Below are 25908 nucleotides of genomic sequence, written 5' to 3'. Positions count from 1 at the left end.
ATAACATCTCTGACTTGCTATATTACTAGAAGTAATTCATGCATATATGTATATTGCAATATATGCATATATATTATAGTATTTTACCTAACCAAACCTGAAACCAATAAAAATACCCTATCAGTTGCCTAGTCATGACAGAAGTAGAAGAGCTACAACTTGGTAAGAAGGAAGGAATTAATATTTAGCCCAACTGCTCTGGGAACTTGATATATAAACAGCTGACACTTGAACAACCCAGGTTTGAGCTGCACTGGTCCACTTACACCTGGATTTTTTCAGTATACTAGAAAATTGGTTGGAGATTTGTGACAATTTGAAAAAACTCAGACAAACCATGTAGCCTACAAATATCAAAAGAAAAAGAGAAAAGCATATCAAGAGTGCATAAAGTATTCATAGACACTGTCCTTACATAGGCATAAGGTGAGTGGTATTTAACATAAACTTATGTGTTAGTTTTCTTACTGTTTTATAACTTTGCTTTCAAGGAATTACATTACAGTACAATATGACTCTCTCTCTCTCTCTTTCTCATGATTGCAGAAACTGCATACCAGACTATCACAACAAGTAAGTGGATTTTTTAATGTAACAGTGTTTCTAACACTATATCATGAATATGACTGTAATACTGTATGTCATAAAAACTGTATAATGATTTACTCACTAGTGTTTAGGCTTGGCAACTGTAAAGCAATCGTAGTGCTATTTTTTGTTATCATTGCATGAATGTGAAAGGGTTAAATCTCTCAGTCGTGTCCGACTCTTCAATCCCACAGACTATAGCCCACCAGACTCCTCTGTCCATGGGGTTTTCCAGGCAAGAATACTGGAGTGGGTGGGTTGCCGTTCCCTCCTCCAGGGGATCTTCCCAACCCAGGGATCAAACCCAGGTCTCCTGCATTGCAGGCTGATTCTTTACCAACTGAGCCACCAGGGAAACCCAATGCATGACTACATCTAAATAAATATGAATTTCTTTTTCACATTACCTTCTGAATTTGATATGTAGCATTAGGAATATGTATACTATCCATGGTGGTTTGTATCATATGAGATAATATTGATGTACACACTGATAGACAGATGATCCATCTTGTAAATGGATGATGTAAACTTATGGTATCAATAAATACAGTACAGTACTGTAAATGTATTTTTCTCTTCCTTATGATTTTAACATTTTCTTTTCTAACTTCCTTTATTGTAAGAATATAGTGTATAACACATATAACACACAAAATATTTGCTAATCAACTATCTGTGTTATCAGTAAGGCTTCTGGTCAATAGTAAGCTATTAACAGTTAAGTTTTGGCAAAGTAAAGTTACATGCAGATTTTCAACTGCATGAGGAGTCAGCACTCCTAACCCTTGCATTGCTCAAGGGTCAACTGCATCCTATATTTCAAAAGAAAATAGTAATTTTGTGATTTTTTTCAAAGAAAAGAACTGTACAACTCTTTTTTTCTCTCCTAGACAGATATTTTCTGTCTATTTTCTGCCACCAACTTATTCCTGTCAAAATTCTGATGAGATCCTCAAGCCAACTACAAACCCAGACATTTTAGTACTGCTACCTTTAATCTATAATGCCTTTAACATCTGCAAATACATGGATGGCCAAACAGAAGGTGCCTGAATGTATTATAAAGAAACTCGACTACTCCAAAGATAACATATATATTATTTACTTCCAGTTAATAGCTGTCTTAAACTTCAGTGTTCTGTAAAATTAATTTTTTTTTAAACAGATTCCTATCATTAGCCTTGATTCTTTGGGATTGCTAACATTTTGAAAAATATCCCTCATCTGTCATTATAAATTATTTATCTCCAAAGATATAGACCCACCTTACTATTGATCTCTCAAGGGTCTTGATCCAGTAGAAAATTCATGCACAAAATTCTGAATTTAAAGCTAGAAGGAATCTAGAGAATCATGAATAGTTATCTTATGGAAAATATTACTGACGTGAAGCAGAAGACGGTGACTCACCCAACACCACACGGGATGTTGGTAGGAAACCAAAAGAGCAGATAGGTCCAAATACCCTCCAAGACCTGTGTGCCAAGTGAGGGCAACGCCTAAGCACAAGGCACCTGAAATGTAACAATGCATCAGGTTTGGACAGTTTCCATAAACTCTGGTCACCTAGCAACCAATGTATGGAGGCTGAGGTTTGAAAAGAACACGATCCTCAACAAACGCCATCTGTGGGACAAATGGGCCAAGAAAGAGGACACAGGAAGCCCAAGGGCACGAAATGTAAAACAAAGAAAAAACTAAATAAAGAGAACAAAAGCTTCGCAGGAAGAATAGAAACAGAAGAGACACTAAATCTATACGGAGATCACAAAAATACTTTCCTTGAGCAAAAGACTCTAAACCTGATTTCAATGATAATTCCAGATAAGAGAATCTGTTTACGCCCATTTTCTTACAGAGACAAATCTAGTTTGGAAGAAAATTTATTACTTACCAAGCCTGCTATAGGTGTGGACAATCTATTGATCTTCTTAATGACCCCAGGTTTCAGTTTATTAATTAAACTGAAAGTAAAGAAAGAAACAACATATGCGGTTACAAGAAAGCCAACATTAGTTTCACGTTCTTTACAACATTTTCAAAAAACATACATGTCACTCATCCATTTCCAACATTTTCTTCAGGCCCAAGAAAAAACAACCAACCAAGAAAATACACCAAGAAACAAAAACCAGCACTGTCAACAATAGTGAATAGGTCTCTAAGATCATATAAACACACTTCTACACTGAAGAACATGTCCTTAAAAATAGTTCCACATTTGTTAAAGTTCCACATTTGATTCTGTTTTAACAGTTTATGAATCCCTTCCATTATAGTTTAGTTCTCTTCAACCTAAGAATACCTTTTTCTATTAATCATTTGTACTGATTTTTTTCTCAAACTTATCCATGTTTTAAAAGGTAGCTACGCATGCATCCATTTTCCTCCAAATTACCCTTCCATCCAGGCCATCAGATAACATTGGGACAGATGGATATGTGTGTATATATGGCTGGGTCCCTTTGTTGTTCACCTGAAACTGTGACATTGTTAATTGGCTCTGCTGCTGCTAAGTCACTTCAGTCGTGTCCGACTCTGTGCGACCCCATAGACGGCAGCCCACCAGGCTCCGCCATCCCTGGGATTCTCCAGGCAAGAACACTGGAGTAGGTTGCCATTGCCTTCTCCAATGCATGAAAGTGAAAAGTGAAAGTGAAGTCGCTCAGTCGTGTCCGACTTTTAGCGACCCCATGGTCTGCAGCCCACCAGGCTCCTCCATCCATGGGATTTGCCAGGCAAGAGTACTGGGGTGGGGTGCCATTGCCTCTACCTCAATACAAAACACAAACTTTAAAAAATGGGGGGAAAAAGTTGCCTAAAGTAAATGGAAGCTACCAGTCAATGTCTAAATAAAGGATAAATTTCAACCCCAAATGGGCATATTCACTAATACCTTAAAATATAGTTGCCTTAATTATATATTTTATTTAAAATACATTTGCTGTATAATTTTTACATAAGGAAAATTCACAGAAATTTCCCAAACAGAGCTCAATTTCAGCTGCTAATTACAATACTGATGAACAAATTCAGTTGTTATCTGTTGCTGCTGCTGCTGCTGCGGCTGCTAAGTCGCTTCAGTCATGTCCGACTCTGTGCGATCCCATAGACGGAAGCCCACAGACAGAAGCTACCGTCCCTGGGATTCTCCAGGCAAGAACACTGGAGTGGGTTGCCATTTCCTTCTCCAATGCATGAAAGAGAAAAGTGAAAGTGAAGTCGCTCAGTCGTGTCCGACTCCTAGAGACCCCATGGACTGCAGCCCACCAGGCTCCTCCATCCATGGGATTTTCCAGGCAAGAGTACTGGAGTGGGGTGCCACTGCCTTCTCCTGTTATCTGTTTCCAAACCACTAATGAAACATTAAGAAGTGGAAATATATTACGTTGCTTTCATCACTGTTAATTCTAACATGTGCCAGGCGATTACCAATTCTGTACGGTGTTTTCAAATCTGAGCCTGATAATTACAATTTATAGGTATTTTGTTAAGCTATATTTCACATATATTTTTCTTGAGTATACACTGTCTCTAATGAAAGAATATTCTAGAATATAAAATATTAATATTTTATTATTAAAAAATAAATTTTAAAAATAAATAAGTAGCTTAAAAACAATGTTTGTTTGTTTTGCCAGATTTAAAGGGTGCAATGGAATTCATTCAAACAACCAACTAGTAGCCACTGGTAACTCATTCAAGGCTATGATTGCTTTATTATCACCACAGAATGACTGGGTAAAAATTTAAATCCATCAGAATGCACCCAAATAGGGTAACAGTTACCTCAGAATCTAACATTGAAAAGGTTTCTGTTGTTACAGAATCTGCAAAGATATCTGTAAGTCTCCAGATTCTGAAACATTTTTAAAACCCAGCTTTGACACCTAAAATTTAACAGTACAATTTGGAGTTCTAAATCTAGATTTTTGTGACTTCTATTTTTTTGTTGCAGTGCTCTGATAACAGTGTCAAGCCATGTAGAAATTTAATACTATAATAGTGCTTTTCTACTATGGCTGCCTGTTTAATCAATCATTAATCACTGCCAGGAAACTAAATTTGAAACAGTGATTTTTCTATTCAATAATGCTGCCACACACAAAAAAAAATTTCCTTATTCTTTAACAGAGCTCCAAAATGGAAGCAAATATAGGAGAAACAATCAAACATTCTGCATTTACTGGTCTCCCCTTCACAATGGGCAACAGAAAAAAAAAAAAAATCTGACACTTGTGGAATGTCACTCCTTCAACATTCCAGAGATTTATATATACACTTGAGTGTGCTAAAAATAAAAAAAGACAAAAGTCTCAATTTAATGACCTTCAGAATGTTGTTCGACAGGATTCAAAATTACAAAACAGTGGCTTATGAAGACTTAGTCTGGTGAACAAAAGCTGTTTTTCTGTTTTCATACTTTCTTCACACAAAGATCTTTAGACAACTTAACACAGATGGCAGAACCACCCTTCGACTATAAGCATTTCCTAGAACTGTTCCTCTTTGACTCCTCATTTCTTATTTGTGCACTGAAAACCATGTAGGAAGGAAGGCTTTCTCCCTTCATGGTCACAATATTTTTCTTTAATCACTAGCTGAAAAGCTAGAAAAGAGTTGAGCAAGTTTATAAGAAATGACAACTCCAATTTAATTCTTGTAGTTGTTCCCTACGAAGCAAGTATTTCTTGAATTCTATGACTGGTGGCTTTTTGCAATCCACAGTACTAACACTGAAACATCACTTAACAGAAACATAATTCTAGCACAGTGTCAATCAAGAAAGTCACAGTAGTTGATCTCTAGTTTGGCATGGACTTTCCTCCAGGAACTTGACTCTTAAAGTGTAATCTTTCTGAGATATAAAAAGTTAGACACCAATATGAGCTGGGGCAACTTATAAAATGTCAGGGAAGTCTGACATCAGTTGTCCTTATTAAAGGAACAGAGTCATAACTTCCTCCTCCACCCATTTGAGTCACTGGTGACATTGGCCAGAATAGTCCATTTACCTGTTTATGTCACTTACCATTTTTGTATTACTGTGTTAGTAATATCAAGAGAATTTTTTAAGACAGTTTCTAGAATGGATGATAACACAGCCTGTTCTCAGTTAAGTCAATGGAAGGAAGAAAGAAGTAGAAGTAAAGGAAAATAGCACAGATAAATGATGTCTCCCAATAATGAGTTAATGGACTCCTCCCTCAGAAAATTTCAGAGCTATTACTCAGCAATAACATACACCCAGTGGATTGGCGTCTTCCACTCCTGAGCATCCGCATATGTGTACAACATGGACATAACCACAAGGAAAAACAACACTCTGGATAACCTGCGAACTACCTCTAAAATATGGTGTCACTAGAGGAAACTGCAGTTTTACTTTGTCAACTGTGAAAATGTTAAGTGTCAGTTCTAAGCACTAGAGTATGGAGATAATTCTCATACAGTTTCAGTAAAAAGCAAACATCCAATCTGATTATGTTTGTTTGCAATTATTTTTATATACAACTAAAGGAAGAACTTCTAGGGTATTTCTTCTGGGGCGAAAAATAGGTTTCATGAAATTTAAACTTCTGTGAAATTTAAGTCTATCTAAATGAATAGGGAGGGCATAGTCTTCAGTTCAGTTCAGTTCAGTCGCTCAGTCGTGTCCGACTCTTTGCGACCCCATGAATCACAGCACGCCAGGCCTCCCTGTCCATCACCAACTCCAGGAGTTCACTCAGACTCACTTCCATCGAGTCAGTGATGCCATCCAGCCATCTCATCCTCTGTCGTCCCCTTCTCCTCCTGCCCCCAATCCCTCCCAGCATCAGAGTCTTTTCCAATGAGTCAACTCTTCGCATGAGGTGGCCAAAGTACTGGAGTTTCAGCTTTAGCATCATTCCTTCCAAAGAAATCCCAGGGCTGATCTTCAGAATGGACTGGTTGGTGCCACATGAGAGGATACTACTCTCTTTCACAGATAGAGTTTCTTTGCATAACAGTGTTAGTCACTCAGTCATTGGAGTCCACCAGGCTCCTTTGCCCACAGAATTCTCCAGGCAAGAATACTGGAGTGGGGAGCCATTCCCTTTTCCAGGGGATCTTCCAGAACCCAAGGATAGAACCTCGGTCTTCTGCATTGCAAGCAGATTCTTTATTGACTGAGCCACCAGGGAAGCCCCTTTGCATAATCAGATCAGATCAGATCAGTCGCTCAGTCGTGTCCGACTCTTTGCGACCCCATGAATCGTAGCACGCCAGGCCTCCCTGTCCATCACCAACTCCCGGAGTTCACCCAGACTCACGTCCATCGAGTCAGTGATGCCATCCAGCCATCTCATCCTCTGTCGTCCCCTTCTCCTTCTGCCCCCAATCCCTCCCAGCATTAGAGTCTTTTCCAATGAGTCAACTCTTCGCATGAGGTGGCCAAAGTACTGGAGTTTCAGCTTTAGCACCATTCCTTCTTTAATTATACATGTGGAATTCCTAAAGGCAACACTGACTCCAGGTCACTGGCTGTATTCAGGAACCAAATAACATGCTAACCTTCAAGCTACCTCTGTGCACAAGGAACAACAGGCAGTCAAGGGATCGCTTTATTTCCCTGCACCCCTCTTATCCCACCCCTCTAATCCTAGGTAGAATCATACCACAACTCCCCAAGCTTTCATCAAGCCATGGCATAAATATGGCCATGTGCTTTGCTGGCATACCAGAGATTTGCTCTTTGGGGAAGATGAAAACCAGAACACCTAGAGGTAAAACTAGGAAACAACTATTCACTTTCTATCTCCCAAGACAGAACACTCCCACGAAAAGGCGTGACTCCGCTCTTTCCTCTAGTTTTACCTACTGCTTTTCCTCCTCCTCCCCAAAACGTACCGCTCCCTCCTTCTAAGGAGCTGACTTACAGAACAGATGTGAGGAAGTTGCCTCTGTTCAGAAACCTCGCCACCAGTGAATGTGACCTGACTTTAAACATAAAAGTCATAGGTGACACTCCCAAGAAAACTGTACACAGAGCTCAACGTGGCGTCTGGCTCAGTTATTACAGGCTTTCAAGAGAACTAGAACGTGATGCCCTGTCTCTTGGACTCCAGGAACTAGCTCCAAATGCCAAACCTCATTTCCCTTTTATTGGAAAGTTCTCAGGCAGAGGTAGAAAATCAAGAGGCATCTTTTGACTTCCTATTTCCAAAGATTTTTCCAAATGTATTAGAAAGACTGACATCAAAGAGCATATCAATGCAATGAGAATGAACTTCTTAACCTTCAAGTATTTGGTCAGTCGTTCACACATACATATTTCTAATCTTTCTGTTGGCTACATTTTCTAAATATATATCCCCATATGAGTCAAACTTTTCCTATCAGTATGCAAAATATTTGTTTAAAAGATATAATAAAAACATTACATATTCCTTGACAAATTAAGGAGCAATGCCCTGTTTTATGTGTTACACATCACTTAATCACTTGCCTAGGTTTCTTCTAGATGCAGACTGTGCTCAACAAACAGGTGTCAACTAGAGACAGAGCAACCAAGCAGTGAAGGTGCTAAGAGGACACAAAGATGTCCTCTCACTCCCAACACATCTCCTAGGACTTGTCGAGGGACCTGGCATCATCAAGTATTTTATAAATCCACAGTCTAACCTCAAACACAGAAATTTTTCTGTGAATGATTCAAAACTTCTATCTTCTTAGAAAGCTTAGAAAAACTTCTTAGAAAGCTTCTTAAAAGCTCAGAAAAACTTTTTTAGTTTCACTCAAATGCTAAAAATGATTTTGTGCTTTTTCCAAACAGGACACCTCCCCTTTATTATTTTCTCTGTTGCCAGATGAGTTAAACCGCATTGTTCTCTCCCAATCGTCAAATGCTGTTCAAGAGCGTAAGCTATCAGTTACATTAATTTAGAGTGGCTACCTTGAGTAAATTTCTTACCAAGACTTTTAATTCATTATCTCCAGCTAAATTCAAAAATTGTAATGTTTTAAAAATAAAAACCACCTTGAGGAGTAATAACACATTCGTGGCAAAGTAATAAGTATATACAATTTAACATTTTTAAGTTAAAAGGCATTCAATACAAAATTCTATGATCATTTTAGTATTTTCAAAGACTGTTAGTAAAGTTAATATAACTTTAATTTCTAGAATTCCTGTGGTAGTAATTTTGAAAACTGCTGAGTCAGCATAGAGTACAAAGAAATCGTTAACAATACATGCTAAGATGGCAAAGTACATGGAGCAGCAAGAAGCGAGTACCAATGCAACTGATAATCATCATTTCAGGGTGACAGGACTTTCTTTTCAGCCTCACTGTGATGCCTGAAGCATCCTCAAGTGAGTCTGGCAAAGCTTGAGCGTTCTGAGAGCAGAGTCCTCTTATTTTTGGCGAACTCAACAGAGCCCTAATGGATCTCACTGAGTGACAGGACATTTGCCAGTACCACAGAGATAGCAACAGGTGTCTACAGGAGGACTCTGGGTTCCCGTACTGGTTCTGTATTAAGTAACATCACAAATTCTGCTCTTCCCTTTATGTCAATCAGAGGATTCTCATAATCAAACTTAGGTTCCTTCCAGTGTTTGCCTCTGTAAAAATGCCTGGATGTGTGTCTGTATGTATATCTTTATCCATGCTGCTTATCGTTCCTTACATTCTATTTCAAGATGAAATCATCAGTGTCAAGCTGTTGGTATTGTCTGTGTGTGTGTGCTTAGTCGCTCAGCTGTGTCTGACTCTTTGTGACTCCACGGCTCCTCTGTCCATGCGGATTCTTCAGGCAAGAATGCTGCAGTGGGTTGCCATGCCCTGCTCCAGGGGATCTTCCCAACTGAGGGATCAAACCCAGGTCTCCCGCATTGCAGGTGGATTCTTTACTGTCTGAGTCACCAGGGAAGCCACCGGGAATGGTCTAGAAAGGAATCTGGTAATATGAATCAATTTACTTTGGCATCAGCAGGCAGCACTCCTGTGCCCACTCGATGGCGTGAAGGACAGCCACACAGTTTCCCGGTGCCTGTCAGCTCCTCACTGCATCATCTCCCCAAGTGCTATGGCTTTTATAAGCACTGTTTATCAGGGATGTAAAAGTTGTACCAATGTTTTATGTACCACGTTTTAGATATTGAAGCTCTTTTTAATATTTCCCACTATGAAGAGTCTTTATGGATATCTTCTTCCCCATGCCCACCAACAGTACACAAGAGTTTCTCAAATCATATAGTTTACCATTACATTTTCAACATACAAACTAAAAGTCTCACACACTTCTCTAAACAATAAACCATGTTCTAAACTTTTCCACTACTGCTTTATCCCACAGTTCTTATCTGACTTTCTGACTGATGATTGTCAGTATGTAAAAATTTTAGAGATCAAGTCTCTCATGTAGGCAATGACTCTACTTTTTAATTGATGTGATACCATTATATGCTTGCCCTTTTTGCAATATTCAATTCCCTTTAACACTTCTCATTGCACAGACCAGAATTCCTATACTTTCAACATTTACTAGCCAACACATGTGTTTCCATTTACCTACCTAAGAGCCTTCAATGTAACAAAAAACTACTTCAAAAATAACCTCCCTCTGATCAAGTCTAATATAAACTGTTTATATCACATACATTTAGCACATACATTACTCCCATTTATTTTCAGTAGAACAGCAGTCTCATTTTTTACCTCAGAGGCCCTCCATTGACATGTTATATGCCCTCCCTTTAGTAATTTATATTTAGGGTGAGAAAGCCCTGTAGATGGTACATGCAAGTTCATGAAACAGGACCAAAGCTTTCAACCTTCAAGTTTGAGGCCACAATGTTTTAAAAACTCCTGAAAAATTTGCAGTGCATCTGTATAATACAACTACCATTTGTTGTTCAGTCACTCAGTCAAGTCCGACTGTTTGAGACCCCATAGACTGCAGCACACCAGGCTTCCCTGTCTTTCACCAACTCCTGGAGCTCGCTCAAACTCATGTCCACTGAGTCGGTGATGCCATTCAACCTTCACGTCCTCTGTCGCTCCCTTCTCGTCCTGCCTTCAATCTTTCTCAGCATCAGAGTCTTTTCCAAAGAACTGATTCTTCGCATCAGGTGGCCAAAGTATTGGAGTTTCAGCTTCAGCATCAGTCCTTCCAATGAATATCCAGGATTGTTTTCCTTTAGGATTGACTGGTTTGATCTCTTTAAAGTCCAAGGGACTCTCAAGAGTCTTCTCCAACACCACAGTTCAAAGGCATCAATTTTTCAGCACTCAGCTTTCTTTATAGTCCAACTCTCATATCCATACATGACTACTGGAAAAATCACAGCTTTGACTAGACAGACTTTTGTCAGCAAAGTAATGTCTCTGCTTTTTAATATGCTGTCTAGGTTGGTCATAGCTTCTTTTCCAAGGAGCAAGCGTCTTTTAATTTTATGGCTGCAGTCACCACCTGCAGTGATTTTGGAACTCAAGAAAATAAAATTCTGTCACTGTCTCCATTGTTTCCTCATCTATTTGACATGAAGTGATGGGACCAGATGCCCTGATCTTAGCTTTTTGAATGCTGAGTTTTAAGCCAGGTTTTTACTCTCTTCTTTCACTTTCATCAAGAGGTTCTTTAGTTCCTCTTCACCTTCTGCCATAAAGGCGGTGTCATCTGCATACCTAAGGTTATTGGTATTTCTCCTGGCAATTTGATTCCAGCTTGTGCTTCATCCAGCTCAGCATTTCGCATGATGTACTCTGCATATAAGTTAAATAAGCAGGGTGACAATATACACCCTTGACGTACTCCTTTTCCTATTTGGAACCAGTCTGTTGTTCCATTTCCAGTTCTAACTATTGCTTCTTGACCTGCATACAGGTTTCGCAGGAGGCAGGTAAGGTGGTCTGGTATTCCCATCTTCTTAAGAATTTTCCACAGAAAAACTGACTACCATTACAGAAGTCAAGTTTTTAATTGACATTTACCAAGTCTACCTTCAACTGTAAAAACTAATTAAAAAAAAAAATATGTTTTGCTATATGTGGAAATAAGTTATAGAAAACATAACTGTGAAGCTTAAAAAGAGAGCACAAAGATAGCAACTGTAAAACACTACCATGAAGAGAAGGCAGTTAATTATCTTTATGAACTTGAAGGATTCCCAATACTTGCATCTCTGTTTGCCTGTATGTGGGTGCTAAGTTGTTTCAGTCATGTTCAACTCTTGGTGACCCCATGGACCATGGCCTGCCAGGCTCCTCTGTCCATGGGATTCTCCAGGCAAGAATACTGGAGTAGGTTGCCATGGCCTTCTCCATGGGATCTTCCCAACTCAGGGATCGAACCCACATTTCTTCATGTCTCCTGCATGTGCAGGCAGGTTCTTTACCACTGGTGCCACTGGGAAGCCCTTGCTTGCTTACTATTGGGTTATCAAATAGTATAGAAACTTCAAAACTTGTATTACTTTAAGTGAAAACAAATAGTTCTTATTACTTAAATTTTAAATGGCTATAATATAGATCAGGGTCAACAGGTTGGTGAGCTGGAGAGTTGTATGAATGCAACTGTCCTCAGGAAATTCAAAACAGAAAGAGCTGTAAGAATAAAAGCCTTCACTCTTGCGGATGGGCATTTTACGGAGCCCCGCACAGAAGCCCCAAGAACCCTCTGATGTCACTTTCACTCAACACGTGCATGTCTCCAACTCTAACAGAGGAAAGAGCTCTCTCACATGAATGAAGTGGCCAGGTTCTCTTCTCGTCTGATGTTTTAAAACAATCACCTGAGTAGCCCGTAGTACATTCACAGGAGTATTTTTTAATCATTTTTTCCTTCTTCTTTTGAAAGCATCTTCAACAGAATCCTAGATCATTTCAGGAAGACAGGATAGTATTCACACAGCAGATATAAACAAAAATAGGATTTCTCAAACTAATAGGTGAATGTTTATTTGCTCCACTCTTTCCAAGCTGCAAATCAGGGAAAGGAAGGCCTGGTGACAGTATGAGAAGAGTTTGCTCAACAATGTGAGCCATGAGTTCAAAAAGGCATCAATGTCTGAGTGGCTAACTTGGGATGGAGTAAAGACTTGGCATAATTCCAGAGATGGGAAGTACAGACTGACTAAATAGAGACACACCCAGTAAGATTACCTTCAAATACATCTTCTTACTTCATAAGGATCATAAAGAATGTTTTCATTTAAATATTTCCAAGATTGCTATCACAAGATGACTATGAAATTACTCACATCACTAGCTGGATATGCCCCAACTAAATATATTTAGAGAAGAGAAATAATACTGCAGAACCATGGAGCAAGACCAGATTGTGAATATTTTTAAGTATATAGTAAAGGAGTCTTCATGAACTCTAATAAACACTGAAGAGAGGAGACAGATGAATGGATACTATGAATAAAATTCATAGAAAATTATAACAAGGAGCTGACATCACCTTTTAGACTCCTGTCAATCCTTTTACTAATTAGAAAATCCCTTAAATTAGATTTTGTTCCCATTTCACTGTTTAATAAAGCCAAGAGAGATTACATGCCAAAGGCATACAGTAAAATGATTACTACAACAGACTTTAACCAGGGAAGTATTCTTTAGCCCTCCACTGATTAGATTCCACAGTCAATCATATTAAATGATACTAAAATGATTTACAGAAGACACTAACTTCAATAGCCAGTCAGATTAAAAAGCAATAAATGCACATAACTACCTTCATTATTCAGATGTGTATCTTGTCTGAAACCTCAGTGCAGCGTTTATACCCAGTTTAAACTATCTGAAATGTCAGTACACTGCCAGTTGGGAAAAAACTATAATGAGCTCATTTCCTCCAACTCCTGACTTTGATATTCCAGAATGCCAGTTCAAACTACTACTAAAGCATAAAAGGCTGCTGACATTGCTAGATAAAATAGTAAGAAAACTCTTTAATGGTGATAATGAACTAGGATGTCTAGAGATTTTTAAAGAGGCAATATGCAGACCCTATATTTCACAAGAATTGGTCATTTTTCTGGCAATGAACTAAATAGAAGTCAGCCTTTTCTTATAGAATATTTTTAAAATCTGAATTTATTCTTTAAATCATATTTCAGCTAAGACTTGATATCTCAGATGGGTAAAATATTCACAGAGACAGACAGTCTAATATATTTTGTTGCTGTTGTTTAGTCACTCAGTCGTGTCCGACTCTTTTGCAACCCCATGGACTATAGCCCACCAGGCTCCTCTGTCCATGGGATTCTCCAGGCAAGAATACTGGAGTAACTTGCCATTTCCATCTCCAGGGGATCTTCTTGACCCGGGAATTGAACCCACATTTCCTGCACTGGAAAGGGGATTCTTTACCACTGAGCCACCTGGGAACTCCCTGCTATATTTACCACTAATTTAAAAGTCAAGGTTTATAACACCAGACTTCTGAGCAGCAGGTTTTACTTTCCTCTTAGAAATTACAACTATTCAGGATGATGGGATCAAATAATGATGCTTAACATTTAGCAGACCAACCAGCTAGGCTTTTCTTTAGTTATAAATTTATACAGAATATAATTACCTGGACTTTTTATCTGCTGCTGCTGCTGCTAAGTCACTTCAATCGTGTCCGACTCTGTGCGACCCCACAGACAGCAGCCCACCAGGCTCCGCCGTCCCTGGGATTCTCCAGGCAAGAACACTGGAGTGGGTTGCCATTTCCTTCTCCAATGCATGAAAGTGAAAAGTGAAAGTGAAGTCGCTCAGTCGTGTCCGACTCCTAGCGACCCCATGGACTGCAGCCTCCCAGGCTCCTCTGCCCATGGGATTTTCCAGGCAAGAGTACTGGAGTGGGTTGCCATTGCCTTCTCCGAGGACTTTTTATCTACCCTGGATCTATTAGGTTAAAATGCATTCATTAACCAGGGTTATAAACAATGAAATTCACCAGGAAGAGTTTTGGGTTTTTTTTTTTAATACAAACATCATGTAGTACTTTGGGATCTCATCTGAAACTAAAATTGATGATTAACACAGTTAAATATTTACTTATACTACTTTTGGGAATATTCATTTAAGGAATGCTGCTGCTAAGTTGCTTCAGTCGTGTCCGACTCTGTGCAGCCCCATAGACGGCAGCCCAGCAGGCCCTGCCGTCCCTGGGATCCTCCAGGCAAGAACACTGGAGTGGGTTGCCATTTCCTTCTCCAATGCATGAAAGTGAAAAGTGAAAGTGAAGTCACTCAGTCGTGACCAACTCTTAGTGGCCCCATTTAAGGAATACTGGGTACTAAATAGATTGACTACTTATTTGGTAATGTACAAAATCCCAAATTGATGTTACTTAATTAGGAAACAAAGAATGAGCTTCTGGAGGCTGTGAATTTAAATGACATTTTAAAAAACCAATGTATCTGTCTCTAAACATGCATCCAAATGTTTGCTGTGGCCATGAAGGTAGAACCATGTATTTAACCTAACAGTGCTGCTTGTCATCAAAATATTTTTTTTTAAATCAACTCTGAATATCCTCACTGGTGACAATCTACTCAAATTGGATATATTTTTTGGAAATCACCTCAAGTAAATCAGAGCCCAGGCTGGTACATAAATTGCATTTTAAATAAAACACTTAAGTGTCACTGCTGCTGCTGCTAAGTCGCTTCAGTCGTGCCCGACTCTGTGCGACCCCATGGACGGCAGCCCACCAGGCTCCCGCATCCCTGGGATTCTCCAGGCAAGAGTACTGGAGTGGGGTGCCATTGCCTTCTCCGTTAAGTGTCACTACAAGTATGTTTAATGACCTAGTTCTGGAAAGTCTTGCGGGACAACATTCAGGGTATTACTAAGCCAGCTATCCGGCGTCTGGCTCGTCGTGGAGGCGTCAAACGTATCTCTGGTCTTATCTACGAAGAGACTCGTGGGGTGCTGAAAGTGTTTCTGGAAAATGTGATCCGGGACGCGGTCACCTATATGGAGCACGCTAAGCGCAAGACTGTTACCGCCATGGATGTGGTCTACGCGCTCAAACGTCAGGGCCGTACCCTTTACGGTTTTGGTGGTTGAGCAAAGCATCTAGCTTGAAACCTTTAGAAAAGTGTTGAGTAATAACTCATCACTGGAACTATAAAACCATGAAGTGACCTCTTTGAAAAGATCACCTATTTGGGTTGTTAGACGTGCATTCCTAAGTCTAAAAACACCTCTGTGCTCCATAGGTCTGCCTCCTACATAAACCGAACTACCCCAATCCTGACTTACAGGGCTTGCAATTGACATCAAAGTTATTTTTGTAGCAAGCTTCTAAATAGTGTATACTCATAGCTAAGGTTTCAGATCACATGTGTCTAACAGTCATTTTTTTCCCTCCATCTTCTGAACACATTAAAATATATATAATTTGCAAACCAAGATAAAGTAATTTCCTTTGAATGATCAACTGAGCTGACCACATAGCCTACCAAGATTAAACACTATTTGGCTACAATAACTCTAAATGTGGCATCAGAAAAGGACAAGAAACCTCCCTTAAACTTTCCTTGTGGCCCTTGTTCATATAACTGTCCTACTCTCTATTATGTAGAATTGCATGAAATGGACATTTTCTGTAGGTCATTGACGGTTGAATATCAACACTTAATAAGGTTCAACTTAACAACACTGCTCTAAGACAATGAAGTTTGAAACCTACCAACAGAGTGGATGAGAGAGAGACTTTTATCTTCATGGCCATCTACCTAGTAACAACTTGTATGTACATAAAGTTTGATAGTTTATAGAAACCTTGATATATGTATTGGGTTGGCATAAAAGTTTGTTTGGATTTTCTGTAAGATGTTATGGAAAACCCAAACAAACTTTTTGGCCAACCCAATATTATGGGAACTTTGTGAATTAGGTAGATCAGATGCTCTGATCTCCACTTTATAGACAAGAAAATAAGGCTCAGATATTGTCATTTGCTCAAATGTCTGAAAGTATGAAGCAAGGAATCAAACCTAGGCCATGTAACTCCTGATCCTTGCTGTAAACAACCTTCCTATAAAAGGATAAACAAAATCATCTAAGTCTGAGCACACACACTCCCAGTGCATGCTTGTGGACAGATTCCATAAATACGTATGTCATAAGTGCCTAGATTGGAATACTTAAGTGCTTTCAAAAATGTTAGTACATTCTTAAGTACATTCTTATACTTTATTTGCTCACATCTGCAATCTGCACCCTCACCCAGGAGTTCGTCCTTCCATTCCACAGCCTGCTTGCCCCTCACTCTCAAAGGTCACCACCTGGCAAATTGTACTCTGCCTCCATGGGGGAACAAAATATTACATTAAACAGACACTTTAGGCTCTATATCATCAATCATGGCACAAGCCTCTTAGGATAACCAAAGCTTCAGATGTGATTCTTAATAACATCATATTAATTGAATGAATGGCTGGCCCATAACTCAAATTGACTGTGGTAATGTAATGACTCCACTTAAAAGTTCAAAGAAGAAATTTGCTAAACTCCAATACTTTGGCCACCTCCTGCGAAGAGTTGACTCATTGGAAAAGACTCTGATGCTGGGAGGGATTGGGGGCAGGAGGAGAAGGGGACGACAGAGGATGAGATGGCTGGATGGCATCACTGACTTGATGGACGTTAGTCTCAGTGAACTCTGGGAGTTGGTGATGGACAGGGAGGCCTGGTGAGCTGCGATTCATGGGGTTGCAAAGAGTCAGACAACGACTGAGCGACTGAACTGAACTGACTGAAAGTTGTTCTATAATCATCACTATGTACTGATGAAGGAAACAAGTTACATATTAACTTCTAAACCAGGCAACTCTATATATTAGAATACTCACAGCAAGTGAGAGCTGGTGCTATGTGATAAGGCTTTCTCCTCAACCATCCACCACTACTGGCCCATCAAGCAATAATAGAATCTTTCTTGTTTACTAATTTAAAATAATATATATTTCACTAATGCTATCTGTAGATACAGAGACCGATAACCCCTCCTACTATCTGGTACTGTGGGGTGTCGACTTGCAGGGATCAAATCTCACTTGTTACCAGGAAAACATGTCAGTGACTATAGTGGCCACGGAGTGGGGGATAAGACCCCTCATAACATGCACGTGTGCACACACACAGATACACACACACCTTTGCTTTTGAATTATTTTTTAAATGCTTTAAATACTTACTCACACAACAGAACACCATTCTCTAGAGAGGCTCGAAAATCCTTTGTCTCGAAATTCTTCTCTGTTACTGCCTGAAAGACAGATTTGGGGATTAATTTTCTCTTAATCAGGAATAATACACAAGTCAAATTCAGTATCAGATTAATTAATAGGCATCCAGAGTCATACTTAAAGAATGTGCAGATATCACCAAAAGTTGTTCCACATAGGAAATTGTACGTGCATTTCTATGTTACACAGAGAGTGGTTAACCACTTTAGTATGAACAAATATAAACAGAAAAAACCACAGCAAGTGTTCTCTATAATACAACCATTTTATGCAGGATAAACAAAACTTAGAATCTTTATTTCTAGCATATTTTCTATTTTTAAAAAGCCTAAAAGCAACCTATGCTACTAATGGTAAATAAAACCAAATTAAGGTATAACCTTGAAATATCAACTATACACACACATCATTAATTTCAATTCCACTCTGAAATCCCTCAAGTTTCACTACAAAGATGTATAGCAGAGGGCTAATATGTTTAAGGATATGACTATACTTAAACATCCTCATGAAATGTCCCTGATTTGTGTAAAGAGCTATTTACTGTAATATCCTAAGAAGAAAATCATTAAATCCTGACACTGACAGACAACAGAGAGAGGGAATATGGTATATACTTTAAACAGACAAGTCCACACTTGGGGCTTTTATATATGAGCAGGCCATGCCTATGGTTACTAACAATGTTCTTCGTGAAACTGCTGAGAAAACGTCTACCAATTCTATCTTCCCCTGCCTTTTGAGGGTGAGTGGTTGGAGGAAAGGGGATCCCATAGAGAGAATGTTCAGTTGCTAAGTCACGTCTGACTCTTGAGACTCCACGGATGCAGCATGCCAGGCTTCCCTGTCCTTCGCTATCTCCTGGAGTTTGCTCAGATTCATGTTCATAGAGTCAGTGCTATCTAACCAGCTCATTCTCTGCTGCCCCCTTTTCCTGTTGCCTTCAATCTTTCCCAACATCAGGGTCTTTTCCCTGAGTCAGCTCTTGGCATCAGGTGATCAAAGTATTGGAGCTTCAGCATCAGTCTGTGCGTGCTAAGTCACTTCAGTAGTGTCCAACTCTTTGCAACCCTGTGGGCTGCAGCCTGCCAGGCTCCTCTGTCCATGGGATTCTCAAGGCAAGAATACTGGAGTGGGTTGCCATTTCCTCCCCCAGGGGATCATCCTGACCCAGGGCTCGAACCTGGGTCTCTTATGTCTCCTGCATTGGCAGGCAGGTTCTTTACCACTAGCGCCACCTGGGAAGCTCAGCATCAGTCCTTCCAATGAATAGTCAGGGTTGATTTCTTTTACAATTGACTGGTTTGATCTCCTTGCAGTCCAAGGGACTCTCAAGAGTCTTCTTCAACACCACACTTCAAACGCATCGATTCAAAAACACTGGGACAACAGTAGAAGAGAAAATGGAAGCCATTCAGGGAAGGCTGCTCCAAGGACCTCCTAGGACTGGGACCCCTGCCAAGGGTGTTGGCAGATGCACCAAGCAGCTGGGACAGCAGCAGCCCTACAGATGGACCCACCACCCACAAGCAGAGGCCTTGCTCTACCACCACTTCAGGAAGAAATCCAATCTCTGAAGCCTGATTGGAAAGTCACTAATCTTAAACCCTCGGTGAACTCTAAAGCTCCTGCTGTCCTGACTCACCACTGACAGCTTTACAGTCCACTTCCAGTCCCTGTATATCTTCTGTATCTTTTCCACAACACCCAGGAGTGCCATCGCTACTCATAACAATGGGTAACTGACAAAACAATGGCTCTGTCTAGCATTAAAGGTAGTTTCTCATAAGCTGGTTCTAGAAATAAGGACAGGAGCCTGGGCCAGGGGTGACACTTTCGGCTGCAGGAAGTAGCAGATCCTTTCCTACAAAGGGCATTCTCTAAGAAGGGATACATCACTGCATGAATTAAACATTTGCTGAGTGTCTCCGTTAGATGCACTTACCTGGATAGTGGGTAGAGACCTTAAAAAAAATGCAAGGAGCTCACAGCCACAGAAATAAAACACAGAGTTTAAAAGTGCATTAAAACATATCCAAATGGAACGGTATACTCCTTCAGGAGTTACCTCAAACGTCTCATGGGTTATCCCAGCTAACCCGTGAGGCACAAACTCTTCTGAATTTCCCAAAAAAGATCCAAAAAACTCAAAGTGAGTACTGATCGCAGCTAGTGAAAACACAGTAACATCTCATTTATCTGGGAACTCCTGCATGCGTGCTAAATCACTTCAGTCGTGTCTGACTCTTTGTGACCCTGTAGATTATGGCCTGCCAGGCTCCTCTGTCCATGGGATTCTCCAGGCAAGAACACTGGAATGGGTTGCCATACCCTTCTCCAGGGAATCTTCCTAACCCAGGGACCAAATCCACAGTCTCTTATATCTCCTGCATTAGCAGCTGGGTTCTTTACCACTAGCACCACCTGTGAAGCCCTGGAAACTCCTACCCAAAGCTAAAAAACATGAAAAAGTCCCAGGAATAACCAAAGCCAATGTCAAAGTCCATTCTCTCTAGTCAGTCACAGGAAAGCCCCTCAGAGCTACAAATTCTTAATTATCCACCACTGAAACTCTCTATAGATTATGTTCCTAAGTCAAGGTAGATTAAAAGTAGTGAGGGAGAAGGAAAAAGGCGTGCGCCCCGAAGACACACAGAGAGCAGAGTGACAGTCAACAGCACTGGATGGGCCAGTCAAGAGGCAGTGTAGCGAGTGATGAAATGGAAAGAGAAAGGGCTCAAGCCAGACAAAAGCATATTCAAATTCCACTTTCATTATCGTGTAGCTGTGTGATCTTAAGCAAGCAGAACCACCTCCATGAACCCTAGTCTGCTCATCTGAAACTGGATTTATATCACCTATTTGTTAATAATGGCCAAGATGCTGTGCAATCAAGTACCTAAGGGTGGCTCACAGTGGTATATGCTTAACCTCATTACATGCATCAACCTTTGAGTAACACCCAGCAACAGACTGCAATAATTAACCCTCAAAAGAATACCTTTGTACTGTACAGACAACACTGAGTTAGATTCAGAATATTAACAAAGTAGAAATAACGGAATACATAGAGATATTCAGAAAAACCCAACTATCAGAATGGTAAGTTTCTCCAAAAAGACAACAGAAAGGCAAAATCATAGTATGTAGCAGAGTTAAGAGCATCTCCCTCCATATGTCAAAACATGAATGTACTCTTCTTTCTACATGCACATGTGTGTGCATGCTCAATTATGTCGGACTCTTCGCCACCCATGGACAATAGTCCACCAGGCTCCTCTGTCTATGGAATTTTCCAGGCAAGAATACTGGAGCTGGTTGCAATTTCCTACTTCAGGGGATCTTCCCGACCCAGGGATTGAACCCATGTTTCTTTCGTTTTCTGCATTCTATAGGTGGATTCTTTACCACTGTCCACTCCAGAAGCCCACTCATTTATAGATATTTGAATGGCATTGAAATACGTATAATATCATATATAGAACGAGTCGCCAGTCCAGGTTCTATGCACAATACTGGATGCTTAGGGCTGGTGCATTGGGACGACCCAGAGGGATGGTATGGGGAGGGAGGAGGGAGGAGGGTTCAGGATGGGGAACACATGTATACCTGTGGCGGATTCATTTTGATGTTTGGCAAAACCAATACAATATTGTAAAGTTTAAAAATAAAATAAAATTTTAAAAAAAATTTTAAAAAAGATACTTAATCAAAATCTAAATAATGATATAAGACCTGATTCCATTTACACTATATTTACAAAACTAAACAGATTCTTAAAAGTTTATATTTTGAGGACATGGGAATTTGGCATGTTCTATACACTACTGACGGAGAAGGCAATGGCACCCCACTCCAGTACTCTTGCCTGGCAAATCCCATGGACGGAGGAGCCTGGTGGGCTGCAGTCCTTGGGGTCGCTAAGAGTCGGATATGACTGAGCGACTTACTTTTACTTTTCACTTTCATGCATTGGAGAAGGAAATGGCAACCCACTCCAGTGTTCTTGCCTGGAGAATCCCAGGGACGGGGGAGCCTGGTGGGCTGCTGTCTATGGGGTCTCACAGAGTCGGACACGACTGACGAGACTTAGCAGCAGCAGCATACACTACTGAACATAATATAAAATGACACCACTATTCTAGAAGGCAATGTATGAAACGTACCTGACATCTTAAACATGCTACTTTGGGGCACACTATGTGCAGGTCTAGGGATTTATACTAAGACAGGTAAGGACAGGACAAGACACCCGAAGAACTGCTTCACGGGATTTTGCATAATAGCAACAACTAAAAACACTCTGAATGCCCAATAACAAGAAAGTGGATAAACTGTAATATAACCATAAAACAAAACTGCATGAAACTTAAACTCATGTCAGAAAAGTATATTTATCACTTATAAAGAATACTTAACATACTCATTATAAGGCAATTTGTGAAAAAGTACAGAGTATGATCCCAATTTCTATAATTCTATGCATTATGTAAATAGGCATAAATATGTGTGCATTATATAAATAAATATAGACTAAAAATATTAACAGCAATGATTTCTAAGTTGCAGAATTATACCTAATTATAGTATTTTTTTGCTTATGTATATATGACCAACCTAGATAGCATATCAAAAAGCAGAGACATTACTTTGCCAACAAAGGTCCGTCTAGTCAAGGCTATGGTTTTTCCAGTGGTCACGTATGGATGTGAGAGTTGGACTGTGAAGAAAGCTGAGGGCCGAAGAATTGATGCTTTTGATCTGTGGTGTTGGAGAAGACTCTTGAGAGTCCCTTGGACTGCAAGGAGATCCAACCAGTCCATCCTAAAGGAGATCAGTCCTGGGTGTTCATTGGAAGGATTGATGTTGAAGCTGAAATTTCAATACTTTGGCCACCTCATGTGAAGAGTTGACTCATTGGAAAAGACCCTGATACTGGGAGGGATTGGGGGCAGGAAGAGATGGGGATGACAGACGATGAGATGGCTGAATGGCATCACTGACTTGATGGACATGAGTCTGAGTGAACTCTGGGAGTTGGTGATGGACAGGGAGGCCTGGCATGCTGTGATTCATGGGGTCACAAAGAGTCGGACACGACTGAGCAACTGAACTGAACTGAACTGATTCTGCTATAGTAACCACAGTGTTTCTTATGCAATACACAAATTAAATTTTTATGACATTCAGAAGAAGTCAGATTCCATCAGGTTTAGGTCAATTTCTTGTGTCTCCTACATTTTAAGGATAAAGAAAAGGACACCAGCTTTCAGGTAGGTAATTTTTCTCATTATCTATGAAATGCATATAATCTGAAAGTTTAATAATCCTTACCATTCCCCTGTCACTAGTAAGAAGGTTGAGGTTCAGAAAGTTTAACTTTCTAGAAAGTTACAGAACCATCCACATGGAACAGACACCAAAAACCTACAGTATTTTGCAAGCGCTCAGTAAGAGAATGTCTCAATTGCATCAGACACAGAGTGCTTCTAAACTAAAACACATTAAGTTGTCTTCCATCTGTGTGACTTCAAAAATAATCCCCCACTGTTAAATGTACGAAAAAGTTAACTCAGTAAACAAAAAATGTTGAGTTAATTTTTTCAATGTTCCTGAAAATAAGAGACTTGTGTCTGAACACATAACGATTGTGCATATGTTTGTGTGTGTATTAGAGAGAAAGAGAGAGAGAAAATGTACTCTAAATGTTAATAAAATGAAAAGTTATCTGTAAATGGCTTCAGCATTTCTCCTGACATTTTCATGAACATGATAATGCTCACACTGTATATACTATCTACCTCAGCCTCAACAATGAAAAACATCTGATCACTGTCAAGTAAAATTTTTCATTAGCAGTTTACATATCCATATACATATAAACACATCAAGACCTCTCCTAAGAAATTACAACAAAAAATTCTTCCAAGAGCTTTAAACTGAAAAGAGAAATTCATAGAAGGGATTTTCCATCTACAGCAGTTGCCTGGATCACGTTCCTTAAGAAACACACAGAGAGGCCCCTACCATGGCCAGGTGAGGCCAGGGTGGAGCCCTGGAGTTTGTGAAGCCCCACCCCCCACCACCACCACTTCCTACCTGTAACCCTGGACCAGGGTGCTTAACCTCTTTGTTTTCTCACAGATGCAGTACAAAGTACCTAGGTCACAGGGTTGCACAGAGAATTATATGGATTACTGTTATGCAGCCCTCAGAGCTTGCCCAATTCAGGAAGAGCATTCACCAATGTTAGTACAATTAGCTATTATGACGCATCTGTAGAATGAAGATAAAAAGTTTCATCATAGCAAACAAAGAAAAGTCCATGTTGCCAGAGGTAACATCCTTTACTTAAAAGTACGAAACTGACTTACCACATTATAAACCTCCACTAGACTACCTTCTAAATCTTGGAAAATATTTAAAAAAAAGAAAAATACAGAGATCTAGAAAGGACCTCAAAATAGAGTCAAGGTAGTTTTGGGGTTTTTTCCCCCAAAAAAAAACAAAAAAAATGAAATCATACTTTAAAAATGTGAACCCATCTATATTTGAAGAATTCAGTATGCTAAATGCAGTTACAAAATCTTGAAAGAGAAATTGGTAGTTCTAATCCAACAATTACTCATTGCGTTTTTCAATAATTTTGAACCACACTCATTAGCAAGCTATTTGAGGTGTGATGCATTTTATGTATGAGGCTGTGATTCATAGGACTAAATATAAACCACCTGTTTCCCAATGAGCTATCAAAAGTCAACGCAAACAGGAGTAATCACTATGTCACCAAACAGCCACACCTTCTCTTCTATAAAAACTTGTTTTCTTCCCTCTTCCTTGTCCCTTTCCATATCTTCCTAAAGAAGTTAAAACAAAATCATTACCACTTGAAATAAGTGAAAACATACATCAGATTTCATCTAGGATTCAATCCTGGATCCATCTCACACCACACACTTCTAATAAGTCATTGCTCAGTCCTCTAATTTTCAACCGGAAAGATGTATTTGCCATACCTATTTTAGAGCCTACAAATGATATGTGAAAATATTTGACCCCTTCAAAAAGAAAAGGGGGAGAAAAAGGACTATACACTATAGTTGAGGCCAGTGCATCTTGGAGCCATGTGCCCCTGTGTGCTGAATGCCCAACCTGCTGGAAAGAAGCTGAGAAGTGACAGGGCCAAGTCTGAGGTTCTCGGGTGAGATGCTTCCTGTAAAGTTATAATTACTCCCCCTGGGCATGTTAAGGGCAGAACAGTGTGGCAGAAAGCTCACTCTGCACAAACACCATAGCCAAACCTGTCCTACCACCTGTAGCCTCCAAAGAAACCCTGATAGGAAGTCTTTTTGTATGTTAGGTATTTATTTATTTGACTGCGTTGGTCTTGGTCACAGCATGTAGGATCTTAGTTCCCTGACCAGAGATCAAACCTGCGTCCCCTGCATCAGAAGGAAGATTCTTAACCACTGGGCCACCAGGGGAAGTCCTGATAGGAAATTTTTAAAGGGCATATGTTGTGAAAGAAAATACCTACCAACCAAACACATCCTCAGTAAGTGCCAAGTTGGCAAATGTCAAAAAAGCCATTTCTTTTGCTATGAAATATATTTAATAAACCAATGGGAATGATCTTCATACCCTTTACTGTTTTGTTTGGGGCTTTATTTTAATCTTCTTGCTGGATGAGATTGGCCACCAATATATAAGCACCAAGTTTCTCTACAGCTTCAGTTCTCAGTTCCGGTTCTGGCCATGAAATCCACACGTCTTAAATCCCAAACATTCTGGGAACTTCTCAAAGCCTACTTCATACCAGACTGGTTATCAGCAAAATACTCATTAACACAAGTCAGCAGGCACTCGCCTCTTTTAAACTTTTCAGTTCCTTTTAAGTAGCCATTTCAAAGACGTTTAGAATCCCCAAAGCACTCTAGACCACGTTTTTGTGTGAATCACAGTGCAAAAACACAGGGCCCACTGGAGGGGAAAGGATGTTTGCTGACAAAACCTAGCTGATGAGCTTCAGCTGGGCTCACAGTGGATTCCAAAGTAAGTTACTAATTGATTGGTCATCTATTAGATCAAGAGAT

At 39.8% G+C, this 25908-nt stretch overlaps 1 protein-coding gene across 37 annotated transcripts in view; it reads right to left on the bottom strand.

Moving 5' to 3' along the window:
* Positions 1-25908, bottom strand: part of LMO7 (LIM domain 7) — a 219205-nt gene that overhangs the window by 127596 nt on the left and 65701 nt on the right. For 22 of the 37 annotated variants that reach the window (XM_086329934.1, XM_086329939.1, XM_086329917.1 and 19 more), the window contains exons 2-3: positions 17769-17835; positions 2486-2555 (exon numbers count right to left, since the gene is read on the bottom strand). In XM_086329934.1, the coding sequence (XP_086186060.1) occupies positions 2486-2555; positions 17769-17835 (137 nt within the window). Of the gene's footprint in view, positions 1-2485; positions 2556-17764; positions 17836-25908 lie in introns of all 37 variants that reach the window. The other 15 variants (XM_086329963.1, XM_086329958.1, XM_086329957.1 and 12 more) reach the window with 1 other exon arrangement.

This window comes from Bos grunniens, chromosome 12, assembly GCF_055505025.1.
Source record: "Bos grunniens cultivar Pamir isolate PY7600 chromosome 12, Bosgru_T2T1.0, whole genome shotgun sequence".
Taxonomy (NCBI): Eukaryota; Metazoa; Chordata; class Mammalia; order Artiodactyla; family Bovidae; genus Bos; species Bos grunniens.
The sequence above is the reverse complement of the archived record's forward strand: the minus strand, read 5'-3'. Positions and strand labels throughout refer to the sequence as shown.